Source organism: Glandiceps talaboti, chromosome 20 (assembly GCF_964340395.1).
Source record: "Glandiceps talaboti chromosome 20, keGlaTala1.1, whole genome shotgun sequence".
Taxonomy (NCBI): domain Eukaryota; kingdom Metazoa; phylum Hemichordata; class Enteropneusta; family Spengelidae; genus Glandiceps; species Glandiceps talaboti.
In genome coordinates, this window is record NC_135568.1 from 17,166,403 (window position 1) to 17,185,625 (window position 19,223).

The following is a 19,223-nucleotide window of genomic DNA, read 5'->3' on the forward strand; positions in this document are numbered from 1 at the left end:
ACTCAGTTTGAACCCGTTTTGCCAGTCGCGTTATTAAACATTTAGATATTATTCCCTAATGTTTTCCTTCATTTAACCAAAGAAAATACGAGTGACTTAAGGGGCCTTGTCACTATGAGTCACTAGACAAGTAGTTACAAACCCTTAGGTCACGAGTATATTTTTCAGCTAAATGATAAAAAATATTGGAGAATTAGATAATTACACCAGTGCCAAGACAACGAAAAACAGGTAAAAGTAATAGCAATTTTGAACGTTTTGAACACAGCAGAACCAGTTACATAGACACATGTTGTGACGTAGAACAACCAGAATATCTATTCAATATTGTTCGAAATGGCTGGTGCATGGTATACCGTAGAATAATGTTTATACTGAGAAGGCAGTAAATTAATTATTATTATATAAATTTTATGAATTTTCAATCCAATCACAAAGAAACAAGTTGTGTCACATCTTCCATTATATGATATGAATTCCTCTATAAAAAAATTAACATGTACATCGCATGCATGTAGTACTCAGTGTGAACCCTTTGCCAGTCCCATCATAACGTACATCTACATTGTACATGCTGTAACATAATACATATATTAACTTTATACTGACAAGGGAGTAAAAAATATTGATTTTCTTATTAGAGTAATGTACATTCCACAAGACAAATCTGTGTATAGTTTGATGTCAGATTGTACAGTAGTGCTCAAGAAGTGCTTTCTGATTGGGCTAGTAGTAGTACCAGCTACATGTAGCTACATCGTAAGTGCTAACTTTAAGTTGGCAACTGGAAGGGTTAATACCTGCACCAGCCTTATAGCTTATAAATTGTATGTTAACAGTGAGCTGCGTGTATGTAGCAAGCTTAATGCTAACACTGGGCTAACAGAAACACTGAGCTGTCACTAACTCCTCACCATCATGTGTTACCAACAGGAAAGGTTATACTTAAACCAAGTTAGCCAGGTGGATTGTGATTGTCTCCAGGTTGACAAATCTTAGAGATCTTTGAACTGTACTACACATTAGACATTAGTATGTACTGTAAATGTATGGTGGGTGGTGAGGGGGGTGGTAAGGATGGTTTGAGGATGGTGGCGTTTGTGGGGATGATGGGTGAACTGGATGGGGGCAGGAGGTGGAAGGATCTTCTACATGTACCGTACAGCCAACCTCATTTCATGAAACTATTGATTAATGTATAATAAATGTTAGAATGAATATTAGAAAAGCTAGATGACTTCTTTATCAGCTTGTACATGCTGTATACCATTTCCATTGAACTGTTGACATTTACAAAACATAACTTTTAAAGTTTCCCTGTTATGCTCCGATTATATTCTTAGGTATTCTTGTCATGTACTAGCATATTCAGTGTGTATTAAATCAGCTGTTACACTATGTCATTTAGCAGTAATTTCCTATGTCAATATACACAGTAGACTTGTATTTTTAATGTATTTGCACTTAAACACAGTTAACTGTACAAGTTGTAGATCAGCAGATATTTGAATTTATATTTATTTCAAACTTACTTTCTGTATTCTTAATTATCAATGAATTTATATCCTTAAAGTTTATTTAATTATCTCTTTGGTGAGTTGTATGATTCACAATATAGTACTTATAATATATCCACATTTCCTTTTATCATGATAATAAAGTAATTTTTCTTTCTGTTTATTCCTACGCCTCAAACTTTGCTTGCAGAGATTAGGCACTCTATAAGTCTCCTATAAACTACCATTATTAGGCAGGGAAAAAAATTGTGTGGTTCTGATTACGTTAAATTTTAGAATAGGTGGGGTAGGTAGATTTTTTATTTCATTTTATTATTAAAAAAATTTCATGTGTGAGTGTCTAGTTCAGGTTTTCCCTTGTTTCCAAATGGTCTCTGTGTTGTTTATTTCTTCCTATCAGATGTACAGCCATTATAGATTCGAAGAATAGTTTTATATTGTCTTTTTAAGTTGATGTCAGTTTCTGCACCCACTATTCTTGCGAGACTTCACGATTTTCGCGATTTTATTGTAATAATAAAAATACAAAATCAACCTACCCCACCTATTCTAAAATTGAGTGTTATTGAAACCACACACTTTTATTAGGCCATACAAAATACACCTACATGCAATAATGAAAAACGGTCTGAACAACAAGAATTAGAATGACAATTTGAAAATATAACACTGAAACTAAAATAAAGTGAAGTTGGAATGAAATTTACATCTGATTTTAAAAGAGAAGACTTCCATTCATTTAAAAAAAAAATTAAAACCTTGAACATGAAATAAAATCCATTGGAAGACTAGAGAATAGAATGTCTATGTGTCCTAGTCAGTGTGCCCTCTAAGGATAGCTAAATTGTGTTGTTGTGAGTCAAAATAATAAAACTGGTCCCCACATAGTAACGAGATAGAGGAACACCAAATTTTGGTGCATCACTAGAAATTGTGTGCGTCAGTGGCTTGTCCAGATTGGATAACAGTAACAGAGGGTGCACTGGTCCTTGTCTACAAAATCTATAACTTTAATGCCACTCTCTATATCAACTACCGCTCTCTGCTTTAAAAGGCTGGTACGGCTGAACAACATGACGTACAACTGCCAACATCAGACCATTGATGAATGGAACCTGTTACAAACAAGGAAAATAAAAAAATGAATTGGATTAATAACACTTAGTATGTATGTTGATGTGCATGTTGGAACAGAAGAGACTTGTATTACACACTGTTATTTGATAAGAACAGTTCTATGGTCACTTTATGTGTGCATGAAATGCCAGTGGAACTTCTAATTTGTTTATGAACGTGAACTATTACATGAAGAGGCCATACAACTGTTCTTATCAAATGATGAAATGTCAATATTAAATAAGTCTATACTTCCAACATGCTGTGCCAAGTGTTATTAATCCAATTCAGTTGTTTATTTTCCCTGTTTGTAACAGATTCTGTTTGTCAATGGTCTGATATCAGCAGTAAGTCTATACATGCCTTTGCCTGTAAGTTAAAGAACATGTCAATATAATACACTGAGATTCATAATGTGATAAAAAGTTTTTATGTCACACTCACACCACACTCAAGTCTTTATTAGCAAAATTTAACAGACACTATACATAGTTTACATGTATACATGACTTTGTGTAGTCTAGAATTCTAAACTGGTACAGTAAATTATGTATTAAAAACTTCATTACTAATACCAGTCTAGTCAAGACACTTGTTCGAACACATATATCTGTGTGCTCCCCCAAATCGTGTTCATATAAACATGATGACGTCGTGTCCCCACATGATTTTAGTTTAAACAGACTGGAGTCGGAGATGGAGTCGTGGCTGGACATTTGCATATCAGTGCAGTCCTAGAAACGTAATAAAGGTCAAAAACGTTTCTGTATCAAATGAATATTAATGAGTGATGACGACAGTCTGTCAGTTTGTGATGAATAACTACTGACATGTACCCTTTGCGCTTAATTCACCACAGGGGAGCACCACAATTTAACACCTTTCTTAACCATCTTGACTAGCCTGGTATTCGTAATGAAGTTTTTAATACATATATAATTTACAGTTACTGTACCAGTTTAGAATTCTAGACTAGTACATGTGTACATGTGTATATCCAAATTGTCGCTGGTAGTCAGACCTAGTGCTAGTGGTACTGCATGTACACAGCTTTAGAGGTACAGCCGTTATATCTACAATACAATATGTACGTGCAGAATCTGCAAAAAAAAAAAAGACCTTGTAGAACATTTATTAAATCTAAAAATAGTCAAATGATGTTTCATCTATCAATACTGTATCCAATATTCGGTACATTCACATATAATTGCAGTAAGATATTAGAATGAATACTTTAGGGTGAACTCAAAATGTGTGCATGCTTTAAGTTTAACCTTTCTTGCATAAATGTCTTTCTGATCATAAAAAGTATAATTTTGAAATTTAGGGAATGACATTTTCAATATATTGAAATGTATGCTTGAGTTGTAACATGCACTAAATTTACCATATTGGCTATGATTTTGAGGTTCTGTTCTGAAAAGTCAATGTTACTTGGCATGTGTAGAGTTTTAACATTTGAAACTGAATAGTGAATAAATGTCGCTATGACTATTTAAAGAGGTGTAGAAAACGTACTAGGTTTTAAAAGGCCACAAGTTCAAGTTTATGTTTTTGGGAATGCAAATTTTTCTACATATTAAAAGGTACTCCTAGTACTTGTATTCTACTTACTGCTGTACATGTCATGTATACTTAACCATCACTTGTGATTGACTGAACTTAAACCTGGTACTACAAAGTAACACTCCAATGACTTAATGTACACAGTCATGTATGATACATACTAAAAAATGTACAGGAACTCCCTACTTTGCAATCAACAGTACTAAGAAGAATGCCAGAACACATTTTAATGTCGTAAGAGGTATTCATCAATATTAACATTATAGTACACTACAATGCCAGGACAAAAATTGTCATAGAAGCTATTCATTATGATTCTGCTAGGGTAGTTTAAATTGAAGTATTTTCATGTTAGCAAAAAACTCAGCTCATGTCACTTTAACTAGACGAAGTTAATGTTTTTGTACACTCATATGAAACTGATAGATAATACAAAATATTTACACTGAAAACAGTCGTAAAATTATGCGATTGTTTCTGTTTCTTTTCAAACATTCTATTTCCTTTATTTGATAAGTTGTTGGTTCTCGTAATCGTAGAGTAGCCATTTTGATGAGTCAGTATAACTGCATGTCTTTAGTCACCTACCATGTGTACATTAAATTTCATTAGTTTAATCATGCCAGAGATGTTAACAAATGTACCGTACGTCATAAGCTGCTTGCGCTTGGAAAGAAATTTGTCAGGAAATGATAGATTTTCAATCGGATTTATTTTCACTGAATGTGTTTATTGCTGTGAAGTTGGTCAAATTCAAGTAATACCCTGCAAGTGATTAATGTTTTGGCAATACAGTGTCTCCATGTTCATCGCCTACAACAGTACGCATATTAATGAGTTGTTTTTGCATCACTTGTTATCTAGGCCACAGAAAGCACACACAAAAAAGCTGCATTAATTGTACATTGTATCTGATTATGCATATTCTGCCACTCTGTAGCAATGCTGTGTACAATGTATCAAAGAGCAATTTCAGTCTCTAAATTGATTCCTTCAATGTTGTCTCAGTTGAAAGTTATTCCCTATGTGTTACCATAGCAACAGATATTATTCTTCAGAATAAAATTGCTTTATTGATTGGTATGTACTGATCAATAGTATGACTGAACGTTGAATCTATGTCATGCTAACTTTCCTTGTTGTAATTTGTGAACAGACATAAGATTTGCAATTTGTACTACTTGTAATGACTACAGCATCTGACACCAAAATTAAGTCTTTTTATTTTCCATAATTTTTTGACACTTTCTAAATCATTTCAATTAAAATTAAAGAAATAATCAATGTTGTGTCAATAGTTTTTTTCTGATAAGTTGAATTTGGAAAAAATAATTTGAAGTTAAACATAAATTTTCAGATACCAACTAGCAATTAACACTAATTAACCCAGTCCATCTGTGTGTGCATCTGTCATTTTATACAGTGTAGGAAGCCTTTATTTCATAGATGTGACTATTTCATATACAACTAAACCTGACTAAAATATTTTTAAAATCCTTGGATTCAATCTGTTGTTGATGTAACTCAATTTATCAGACCTCAATGTTGACAACCTGTGAATATATAGTCAACCAGTTGCAATAATTTTCATTGTCTAATATCAAAACTGTTCATACATGACACTTGTTTGTTCCTAGTAGATGTCATATACATAAAGTGTACTATGTCCATGTCTCTTATTTTGCTAAGGCTTGAAATAAAATTGTTTGGTTCCAGTTATCCAACCCCACCTACTTTTTCACTGCTGATCCTAAACTTTTTTTTTACGTATTCAAGAAAAAAAAAGAAAATCCCGAAAGTTGTGAAGTTTTGCCAGAAATAGTGTATGTGGCAACTGACATAACTGTTCTTCCAATCTGTAATGGCTGTACATGTGATGGGAAGAAACCAATAACACAGAAGAGACTATGGAAAACAATGGAAAACAGAACTACCTGAACTAGATACTCACACATGAAAAAAAATCTACCTACATGTACCCCACCTACTCTAAAATTGAACATAATCGAAACCACTTAATTTTTTTAGGCCTAACTCTCAACTGGCTAAGCCCAGTGTGTCCATCAATCCATCCATCCATCCATCCATCCATCCTTGCACCCTCATTTCTCTGACATGCTTCAGCCAATTTCAACCAATCTTGGTGCAAAGATACTTAATGGGCTATATCATATGTACATCCCTTAATTATGCAATATTGATGAGCTTTTGTTTTGACATAAAAAGGGTATAGCGTGGCCATGTAACTGTATAGGTATTAATGTTAATAACTTTTTTTGTTTTCTGTTTCTAATTTACTTTTAATTTTCCAACAACTAAAATATGTTGAAGCTCGTCTAGTAAAACTGTCAGAGCTGTCTCCAGCTACATGTGTATGTATAAAAATGATGACACAATTTATTGTATTCCAAAAATACATCAAACCTATCATTTGTGGTTATGAAGCCTTTGTATAGCATACTTTCAGTTACCAAGCCTTTTTATACATACCAAAATACCTCCATCATATTTATCAACTTGATACGCCTTGAATAAATTTCCAGCATGTACATGACTGTATATATTATAAATATATATTCAGCAAGTTACAGACACAGACATTGGCTATGTTGTTTCAGGTTTATTTTTCAAGTAGAAAAATATAGTAAATTTATCCGTATGATTAATAATCTAAAATAAATACCTTTTTCTCGGCCATATGGTCATTTTAATTAAAGTGTAACACTGAACTTTAACCATGTGAGTTTATATTTCAGTATGTACATGTAGTGTCATTGAAACTATTATTATAAGGAGTATCGCTTTAACCAAGGCATTGATTGCATATTGTGTTATGTGTGAACAGTGAGAAAAATGAGTTATGACATATTACACTGCAGGCAAGATGTTCACCCATTATTTTGTTGTACTTTACAAATTGCCAATGTAACTGATATTATTACTGTATATTGAGAGTCAAAGTGAGATATATATTGAAATCAAACAACCTGTCAATCATGGTTTTGAGATCAACATTATATAAACACTATTAATGTTGGATACTGATGTATATTTCACATTACGTTTATTGCATAGTGTGTGGTCTAGTAATTCAATTAAAATTTCAGTATTCAAATAACTTTGATTAGGAATTATTTGATGGGTAAGCTGTGAATGTTAATACAAATATTATAATAAAACATCTATTTAAAGCAGCAGTTTAAAATTAAATTAAGTAGATGTAACTTGTCATACCATAAAACAGTTTTTGATTTATAGCAATAGAGAGATAGATAGATAAATAGACAGACAGACAGACAGACAGACAGACAGACAGACAGACAGACAGACAGATAGATAGATACCTGTACTTTAGATGGATGGATGGATGGATAGATAGATAGATAGATAGATAGTTTAGATAGATAGATAGATAGATAGATAGATAGATAGATAGATAGATAGTTTAGATAGATAGATGATAGATAGATAAATAGATAGATAGTTTAGATAGATAGATAGATACATGTAGTTTAGATAGATAGATTGATAGTTTAGATAGATAGATAGATAGATAGATAAATAGATAGATAGATAGATAGATAGATAGATAGTTTAGATAGATAGATAGTTTAGATAGATAGATAGATAGATAGATAGATAGTTTAGATAGATAGATGGATGGATGGATGGATGGATGGATAGATAGATGGATAGTTTAGATAGATAGATAGATAGATAGTTTAGATAGATAGATAGATATAGTTTAGATAGATAGATAGCTAGATAGATGATAGATAGATAGATAGATAGATAGATAGATAAATAAATAGATAGATAGATAGATAGTTTAGATAGATAGATAGATAGTTTAGATAGATAGTTTAGATAGATAGATAGATAGATAGTTTAGATAGATAGATAGATAGATAGATAGATAGTTCAGATAGATAGATAGATAGATATATAGTTTAGATAGATAGTTTAGATAGATAGATAGATATAGTTTAGATAGATAGATAGATAGATAGATGATAGATAGATAGATAGATAGATAAATAGATAGATAGATAGATAGTTTAGATAGATAGTTTAGATAGATAGATAGATAGATAGATAGATAGATAGTTCAGATAGATAGATAGATAGATAGATAGATAGATAGATAGTTCAGATAGATAGATAGATAGATAGATAGATAGATAGTTCAGATAGATAGATAGATAGATAGATAGATAGATAGATAGATAGTTTAGATAGATAGATAGATAGATAGATAGATAGATAGATAGATAGCTAAATAGATAGATAGTTTAGATAGATAGATAGATAGATAGATGATAGATAGATAGATAGATAGATAGATAGATAGATAGATAGATAATAAGATAGATAGGTGATAGATAGATAAATAGATAGATAGTTTAGATAGATAGATAGTTTAGATAGATAGATAGATAGATACTGTAGATAGAAAATATAGACAAATGCATTTTGTACATAAGCTACATGTAGTAATGATACATAGAGATAGACAGAGACAGAAAAACAGGTCAAATTGCCAGTAGTGTTTAAAGCACTTTTCATCCATCATTAATACCATGGTAGCAGACAGTATTTTGATGTGGGTGGTTGTTTAAAGACTTCGCAACTACAATCACCCGTTGTCAATTTATGCAGTCTCTCTATCCATCCATCCGTCATAACACAACAGTGATATTAACCAAATTACAGGCATAATAACCCTAAAGCTCATTCAGATTTACAAGTAGAATAGTTTGCATCAAGGAGTACTTTATTGTATAATTCAGTTTCTATTCTACTGTTATAAATGCATACATACACATATATACAAATTGATTTCAGTCACCTTTAATACATCAAAAATGAAGGTACCTTCACCTTCTGTTTCACCTACGGGGCATCATGATGTTTTTTTACATGCAGACAACTTTGAATACAAAAACAACAATTATAGAACTTGGATGTACATTGTATGTTGTAGAAACAGACAAAGTAACTGTCACAGTGTTGATTATCATTTGGAAAGTAAACATTTGAAGCCATTAAAATCATCAAGTCCATGTGAAATTTTCTTTTTAGTTGAAGCCTGTTTCTACTGCACTGTAAAAGTATAGCAATGCTTTTTAAAATTATCGCTTTTCAATGACGTTGCAGTGTTTTTGCTAAGGTTTGGGAACCCCGGTAACAGAAAGGGGGAAAGAGGTAAAACTGGTAGTGCTTCCCATGCAATGTATCATAGTTTAGGTGGGGAAGCCCGGTAAAATGATGTGGGAACCCCGGTAGATTTTACCTACTTACCGCCCTTAAATAAAACACTGCGTTGTTTTGGTAATGAATCATCGTGTGAGTGTTGTGTCTGATGTGTTATTGTTAGTCTTACTTGAATTGTGTCTATCTTAATGTGAAAAACAACATGTCCCATGTGTGAAACACCAAGGCAACTTCATTTCTCCTGTACATGTATGTATCTAATAGTGCTTGGTAACAATTTGGACAAATACAATCATGGACGTTGTGTCAATAATTTGTAATATTATGCAGTATAGTGTTTAGGAAGTCAGTGACATTTCTTTTTCTTTCTTCACTTTTTTCAATTCCCCTATATTATATGTAAATGAATATTTGATAACAACTAATTGTATCGTACCAAATGTACCATAATGACCGTTTGCCTCCACTGATTATTTATTTTGTCATTACAAATGTTTCCTTTGTCGATAACTAAAGATTTATTATTGAGTATCTCATCATTTTACATTGACATTTTCTAGAAATGAATTTTGTTCAAATTCTCCAGTGCAGGAAGTGGAAGACTAAAGATCATTCAGTTTTATGACATTTTACAGGCACATAAAATCCGCTATATTTCAGCCTGGCATAAAATATGCCAGAATATGAATAAAATATAATATACAATAAAATAAAATAAATTGTTGTACGTAAATTTTGTCATCTGTATTAAAGTGGATTTATGCAGTGACATAAAACAGTCCCCATAAATTTTGGCCTTTGCATGTATTATTGTAAATCTTTTAAAAAATCAGTGATAAGGAAATGAATCATGTTAGGGGTCAGAACATATTCCAAACCCTCACTATATATCTTGTGTATACATGTACAATTACTATTAGATATCATTCCCCTATATTTTTCTTCGTTCAGCCAGGGAAAATACGGGTGACCTAAGGGGCCTTGTCACTATGAGTCGATAGAAGAGTAGTAGGTCACACTTATTTTCCAGGTGAATGAAGAACAAATATACCGATAGGAGAATAACGTTATATCAGTGCCAGTAATATCAAAGAATAATCCAGCAATAATCAGGGAAAGTAGTCATGGTAATTTTGAATGTTTTGACTCATATTTCAAACACCAGCAATGTAGACATGTGTTGTCATGACGTAGAATGATCAGAGTATATATTCCATATTTTGTGTTCAAATGGCTCGTATGTGGTATAATGTGTATAGTCCAACTTTATTACAACAAAGGAACATCATGTACTTCAGTTAATTCTTAGAGGAGGGGCAAAAATGCACAAAATGAATAATTTAAAATTAAAGGGCTTACATTGTAAGCAATCCACAACACAACACAAATTAGTACGATGGAAAAATCATATACTGTCACTGATCTTAAAACAATTCATTATCAATTTGCATACTGGATACTTGAAATGTGACAGAGAACTTGCCCCATCATCCTTATCCATATTAAGATACATGTAACTTGACCAGGGGATACAGTTTGGAAGAAATTTTGTCTCTCCTGGCTGGTTAAGTCAAGTAATACAAACATGTATGTATACATCACAGTTGTAGTGACTGCCCATTTATGTTGGAACTTTTTGTTTGTGTTACAGAAGGGAAATACAGCCTTACACTATGCGGCACAATCAGGGCTGAAGCCATCAGTGGAGGTAAGACCAGCTGGGTATTACCATCTTGTAAGAGATGTTTTTGCTGACTACAACAATCATTACATACCAAATTCTACATTGTATGTAATTGTATGATGTAGGACAGCTGGAGAACTGCTTGTCAACTGAGCAATCATTGAGCTAACACACTGAAAAAAACTCGAGGTACACAATGTACATGTACATGTATATAACTGACTTAAACTGTGAACTAAAATATGGAATATAATGAATGCATTGATATGACTTTCAGCTTGACAAATATCAACAGGTCGCTTCGTTTTTTAAAATCTCAATACTATGACAGAGATGAAATATGTAAAATGATAAAAGTATATCACTTGTATGACTTTAGGCTAAGTGTGTTTTATTCTTCTGTTGTAGTTACTTGTGGCCAATAATTCCAAGCTATTTGTGGAGAACAAGGAAAAACTGACACCTTGTGATGTTGCAGAGAAAAGCAACAACCTCAGCATTGCTCTCTACCTGGAATCCAAAATGGTATTTTCAGTAAGTATATAGTACAATCATGTATTATATGTTAACTTTGCATTAATAAGATATTGACATATGTAAGTGGTTTTCTGTGGATAAGTAGTTATCTCATTTGGCTGCATACCACTGCAGTTTGAGTTCAAACCTGGCCAACACTGGCTGGGTTTGATTAGATGTATAATCTGAATGAAAATGATAAGTACAGAATTGTTAATTCAGAATACATTTGATATACATACATACATTGCATACATTCTCAAACATTCACTTTGAATGTAATATAGATGTTAGCTCCAAACATTCACTTCATATATACTCATCTGAGAAAACAGTATTATAATCACGTACATGTTCTCTTCTGAGTTATCCTGAGTGGGGGGTATGAGTATCACCCAAACTATGTGTTTTTTTTCAAACAAATGCAATGCATACGTCATGGTGAATATTGAGTTTAGTTTTGTCTCTGCTCTGAGTTTCCATATATCTGTCTACGATGTCAGTTGATGGAGGAGTATTGTCTGATAGTAACGAATTTTGAAATGTTTTAAAAATTTGGAAAGACTTTGATATGCTTTGTCAACCCTCAAATTCGAATAAACCAGACATTTTCAGATGCCGACATGAGTGAAATGTGTCAGGTAATCAAAAACATAACTCATTGATAGAAAACATTAACTTGTAGCACAAGCTGTGGAAGGAAATTATGATTTTACTAAGGAATGTAATAACACATATCGATCAAACTGGGGAACATAGAAACATTTTGGGTTCATTGTTACAGTTGATTTCAGTAACTGCATCATTTGCATAATGTTGTACTGTTCGCATGTGTGAATTTACATTTTAGCAACATATCTCCCTGGTTTTAAACTTCTAGGGATAATGGAGTGCATACAAACATACACAGATACATATTTTATAGATAAAATTTATTTGAAAATGCGTAAAATATGCAAGATTTGACACAAAGGGAAACACTGGCCCCAGTATGGGTGCTTGTGCCTTCTGATTTGATTTCTATCTGCTTATGTTATCACTGGCTAATTACTATTTGAACCTTATGAACCAATCTGATTACAATCTGATGAGGTGAAAGTGGTTAGATACCTTTAAGTTTATTTACCACTATTTCCATCGTTTGTGTCCTTTGTTTTGTTCCAAGTGATCGCTGCTTCACCCAGAACAAAACAAACAACACAAAAGGGTGGAAATAGAGGTATTAAAATAAAGACATCTAGCCACTTTCACCACATCAGATTTTGATCAGATAGTTCATGAACAAGCAGCCATAGTGGCACAGTGTAATATGATGATGGCATATACTGTACAGAGTTGACCACAGGGCAATGACATACATAAATAAACACAGTATCCCTCAAAACCTACATGTACAAGTAATTTTGCTCTAACTTCCAAGAGTAACATTTGTGTTTCGGACTCCTTTATTTCAAATTACATGACTGTATAATATAATATAATATAATATAATATAATATAATATAATATAATATAACAAAAAGAATAGTGTAAGGTGTCGACTATTCTCGGTTGTCTGAGACTTCTAGTTTTCATCTCCCATCAAAGTTGCAATTCTATTCGGAATTGTATGTCTGTAATCAGTTCACTACATCAACAACTGTAATGCTGATGCCCTGCAGACTTAACACAGGAACATCATACACATTGAAGTAGAAATGACTGTTTGTCTGCCTGTATATGCTTATCTTAGCAAGGTTATGGTTGCCCTAAAGGTACCCTTTCTATACTTTCTGATTTGATTTTTTTGATGACGTCTGGGAGCTAAAATGATTACTTGTTGGAAGACGAGACAAGACTCTATAAAGGTTCACACATGAAATAGTAATACATCGTATAAATAAATAAACTTTGGCCTATAAAGATAACAAGATGATGCAGCATTTTCAAATAAAACTTTTTCATCAGTAGAAATGGATTTTATTTGTCAAAGTAATGAAATATTCAATATTGATTAATAAGTAGATATAATTTTGTGATTTTGTATCTCATGTCTACATTGTACGTGAAATACATTAAACTTTGGCCTGTGAAGATAAAAAGATGATGCAACATTTTCAACTAAAGATTTTTCCATCAGTAGAAATAGATTGTATTTGACAAAGCAATTATAAATATTTAATGCTTAGTTAAGCTGATAAAATCTGCTGTGTGCTTAAGTACATGTATTAAAAGTTTGTTATTTCATATCTTGTGTTTACATGTGAAATACATTTTAAACTTTGATGCGTCATCCTCAAATAAAAGTTTTTCATCTTTTAAGTGCATTTTATTTGACAAAGTATTCAATGTTTAGTTTAGCAGGTAAAGTCTGCCTTAAGTAGTGAAATTGTGTGATTTTATGTCTGGTGTTTACACTTGAAATACATAAACTCTGACCTGTAAAGATAAAAAGATGATGCACTGTTTTCAAATAAAAGATTACCATCAATAGAAATGGATTGCATTTGACATAACAATGAAATATGCAATGTTTAGTTAAGCAGGTAAAATTTGTCTTATACATCTAGTAGTGACTTTACATGGCACGAGTATAATCTGTCATCTGTGTATGTATTATGTGCATATATTATGTGTAAGTGGGGATTTTTGTCAAAGGGTATTTTCAAATTCGGCTGAATGGATTAGAAAAATATTTATTTAGTGGAGTATGTTCATAAAACAGTTCTATACATTTGTGGGATTTGTCGTTGTTGATGATGCCTGTAGAGCATACTGGTAGGAAGTGATTTGACATAGTAGTCAAGTTGTGGTTTACTATATGCCAGTTTTTACCTTACAAAATATGTAAAAATATATATCCCATACAACGTATTGGTTGTTTTCTAGTTATTAATGTGCACCAGTGATTACTGAAAAAAGCATGCAAATGATATGCAAATGAGGGTGCCGTTGTTCATTGTAAATGCAAATTTAATGTATGTTTGAATGTTGTACATGTTATTGGCAACAAATATTTTTCATATTTTTGCCGAAGCAAAAAATGACTGAATAGTAATATAAGAACATTTTTTATTATTATTATTCAGGGTTTTGAGTATTGCTCATGTACATGACTGTGCATTACTTCACCCCACAGACACGGAGACAGACAGACAGACAGACAGACAGACAGACAGACAGACAGACAGACAGACAGACACAGAAACTAAGTTGTGCAGAATTGAAAGTCATGATTTAATTATTTTTTTAGGTCTTTTAGATGAGCAAAATATTTGCTTGTACATTTGTATCGACATTCCAAAGTTAATATTGAAACAAAAAGTCTGAGAGAAAAATACATGAGATTGAAATCCTGATATATAGCTTTATATAATACAGCTACATTGTGTACATGTACTTGTAGACATCGTTGCAAACCACGGCCTCTTTTATGGCACCATCGAAACTTGCCCTAAGAACAGGTTATTTCGAAGTGTAGCGGCAGAAATAACAGCTCTGGTTTGTGAGAATGACTTGGAGTAAACTATATGCAATGTATAATGCATCTCACAGTGATAAGATACTGTACAGCAATCTTGTTGTTCATTACCCATAATTCTCAGTACCTGCAATATTGTATTTTATTTCACACTTAGTGAGTCAAAGTAGAATGAGAAGGGCAGCGGTATCTAGCTCATGCCATGTAGAACAGAAGTCATGGTGTTGACCCAAAAAATATTGATTGAGAATTATTTTTATGACACACTTAGGTGGTAAAATTATATTACAGTTAGTGAGAATTTAGCTTTTACAGTTATTTTTTTATCTTTTGTGTGTGCGCCTTGACGGTAGCCTCAAAACGGAGCTCCTGAATGACCTCTATTTTCTCATTCGTGATTGCTTTTTATTGAATTCGGAGTGGTCTGCAGCCTACATGAACATTCACGGACACTGCTTATCGATTGCAACATTTGGTTTGTAGCTTATCCGTTCTGTTTTCGCCATAATTTTTTCTGCAAGAGATTTGTAGTCTTGAGCCCAATTTCAACCCCCATTGCTGACAGGCTATTGTTCATGGTCTTCTGCATTCATATGTTAATATCAACTATGCAATACAGTAGAAAATTGTTGCACCTGTTTAACAAGCCATCGACCAGAGAGAGATTACCAGTAGCAGTTTGGAATACAATTAAGTCATGTGGAATACGAGCCAAACAACCTACCCACAGAGGGATGAGATCGGATGCTCTGAAAATCAGCAAAGACTGTATGATACAACCTCGATCAAACAACTTACAATTGACAAAAGAGTTCGAACAGTCAGTCGATTTTTCGAATGGTACAAGATTTATACCCACAGTGATAAACGTTTTCCAGCGTCAGTGTCATCCTTATGTCCGTTCAACGAATTTGTCGAATCTAGTAACTTTCCGCAGAGAATCTGCATTATTGAAAGCTCGTAATGTTCAGTTCACCTTATGGAATGCTAGATCCATGAATGGGAAGTTACAGTCTATCTCCGATTCTATCATTCAGAATAAAACTGATGTATTTATGGTAACTGAAACGTGGTTTAAAGAATCTAGCGACAACATTACAGCGCGGTTATCATCATCCTTAAGCGGTTACAACATATACCAAGTTCCACGCGCAAAACAAAAGGGAGGAGGCACTGCTGTTATCACCAAATCAAATCTAAAATTCAAACCGAATAAGACACTGTCGTTTAAATCGTTCGAAGTCATTGATGGACACATTAACATTCAATCATCTGTTGTTCGTCTTCTCGTCATCTATCGGCCACCAAAGGGGACTATTAATGACTTTCTACGCGAATTCTTCTCCCTCTTGGAGAATGTAATTTGCTCACAGGGGAAGCTTATTATCGCTGGTGACTTTAACATTCATGTTGACAATCCTACTGATAAAGACAGCGAAAAATTCTGTGATCTACTGAATTCAATGGGACTCATTCAACATGTGATTGGTCCAACACATTGTAAAGGCCACACCTTGGATCTGGTTATCACTCGAGCAGCTGACTCTTGTGTCAATGAGATCAAGTGTGATTGGCTCTTGCCGTCTGATCATGCTGCTCTTCATTTTTCAACTGTATTCAAGCGTCCACGTCAACAAATGCTTCTTCGATCTACTAGAAAACTTGCCAACATTGACATGAGTGTTCTTCAACAAAAGCTTGCGGCATCGCCATTACCTGGTTTATCAGAAATCGATCTGTGTGCTACTGAGCTCGTTGACAGGTACAATAACGCGATGACCTCAGTGATCGACGATGTTGCACCTGTCATCCAAAAATACGTTTTGGATAAAGTCCGTGCTCCGTGGTTCACGGAAGAATTTTTGTCGGCCCGCCGAAATCTGCGTCAATTGGAAAGGCAATGGAAAAAAACTGGTCTTGTTGTCCATGAGCAAATATTTAAATCTGCACGAAATCTGTACACGGCAAAGTTGTGTGATGCACATTCATCCTATCATCGCAATCGTATTACTGATGCTGACACTAAATCCCTGTTTCGTATAATTGACGACATCGCGGGCAATAAGAGTGAACTTGCTTCAACTAGACCAGACGTGGACTCAAATGAATTACCAGACATCTTCGCCAAGTTCTTCATTTCTAAGATCGAAAAGATTCGCGAGGCGATGTCATTTGTTCCACCAGTTGGCTCTTCTTTAAACGTTAGTTTCGGTTTGTTCTCTTTTGAGACAGTATCTATCGAATTTGTTGAGAAGCTCATACGGTCGTTACCTGCTAAATCCGCAAGTCAAGATCCGATACCAACAGTACTTGTAAAGCAATTGTTACAACAAATATCCCCAGCAATTACACATATCATCAATACTTCATTAATGTCAGGTGAATTTCCACAATCATGTAAATCTGCAATTGTACGCCCTTTGCTAAAAAAGCCTGGACTTGACAAAAATGTCTATAAAAACTATAGACCAGTTTCCAATTTACCTTTCATCTCAAAGTTGATTGAAAAATCAGTTTTAATTCAAATTAATTCGTATCTGTGCAGCAATAATTTGTATGCAAAAAGTCAGTCTGCCTACCGAGAGGGCCACAGCACCGAAACTGCACTCATTCGTGTCCAAAATGATGTGCTGCGAGCCCTCGATCGGCGGGAGGACGTTATTTTGATTCTACTTGACCTATCAGCTGCTTTCGACACCATCGACCATAACATTCTGATACACAGACTCCGCCATAGGTTTGGCATTCAAAGTACAGTATTAGACTGGATAACCTCATATTTACAGAACAGAACAATGAAAGTACGTATTGGTTCGGTGGTGTCGGAAGCACAGTCACTTGATTGTGGGGTCCCCCAGGGTTCTGTCCTTGGACCTGTATTATTTAGTCTTTATACAGCGCCCCTGGAGGACATCATCAGTAAACACCGTTTAGAAAGTATGTTCTACGCTGATGACTCCCAACTGTATGTCGTGTGCCCCGGTGGTTGCGTCCCAAGTGAACAAATTGAGGGATGTATTTACGAAATTCGTCAGTGGATGGCTAACAACATGCTTGCACTTAATGATGGCAAGACAGAGGTAATAAAATTCTCCTCGAAGTTTGGAAATGGGGACGGGCCACGGGAGTGCGACATACAAGTTGGGAGTGCCATAGTTCATTCTTCTTCGATTGTTCGAGACCTTGGTGTCACACTTGATGCATCAATGACAATGACATCTCACATTACTAGTATATGTAAGTCAGCGTCCTTTGCTCTTTGGAAAATAGGAAAAATCCGTAATCTTTTAGATCAACAGTCCACAGAAAAATTAGTGCATGCGTTCGTTACATCTCGTCTTGACTACTGTAATTCTCTACTTTATGGCTTGCCAGATTATCAAATCCATAAGCTCCAGTCAATTCAGAATGCTGCTGCACGCCTAGTCATGAAAACACCCAGAACAGACCATATTACACCAGTACTTCACAATTTACATTGGCTGCCCATACAAAAACGGATAAAGTTCAAAATTCTATGTTTAACATACAAGGTTTTAAGTAACATGTCCCCTGTTTATCTCAGAGAACTGTTAGAAATCCGTTCTTCTGGTCGTACCCTTCGTTCCTCTACCGAAGGTGCTCATACACTTCGCCAGCCAATTGCCAACACGGTTTTTTATGGAGACAGGGCTTTTTCGGTGTGTGCTCCGCGTCTCTGGAATCGGCTACCAGTTTCAATCCGTCTTAGCGTAAATATTGATGTTTTTAAATCAAATCTTAAGACACACCTTTTTATTGAATGAAAGTATTTTATTGGTGGTTTTTTAATTCTTTTTACAAAGTTGTGTGAAGCGCTTTGAGATGTTTTGTTTTACATGTAAAGCGTTTTTAAAGAAATAAATATTATTATTATTATTATTATTGATATAAATAAATTATTTCAACAATCATGTTATTTCAACAAATAACTTGTACACTTGTACTAATTGCACAATGTGGCATCATTAGTAAAGAAGTATATAACACTAAACTGCCCAATTTTGTAATTTTGTTCTTTATGTTCAGAGTCACCATGGGGTAAAAACACAGTTGTATGATTAATGTGATCACTCTCATCAAATCAACTCCTCTAAGGAATGTTATATGATTTTGGTATCATTAAATCATA

At 33.9% G+C, this 19,223-nt stretch overlaps 1 protein-coding gene across 1 annotated transcript in view; it reads left to right on the plus strand.

The window, feature by feature from the left end:
* LOC144450510 (uncharacterized) overlaps positions 1-19,223 on the plus strand; it is an 83,027-nt gene that overhangs the window by 17,712 nt on the left and 46,092 nt on the right. The window contains exons 3-4 of the mRNA XM_078141150.1: positions 11,065-11,121; positions 11,506-11,631. Coding sequence (XP_077997276.1) covers positions 11,065-11,121; positions 11,506-11,631 — 183 coding nt within the window. The remainder of the gene's footprint in view (positions 1-11,064; positions 11,122-11,505; positions 11,632-19,223) is intronic.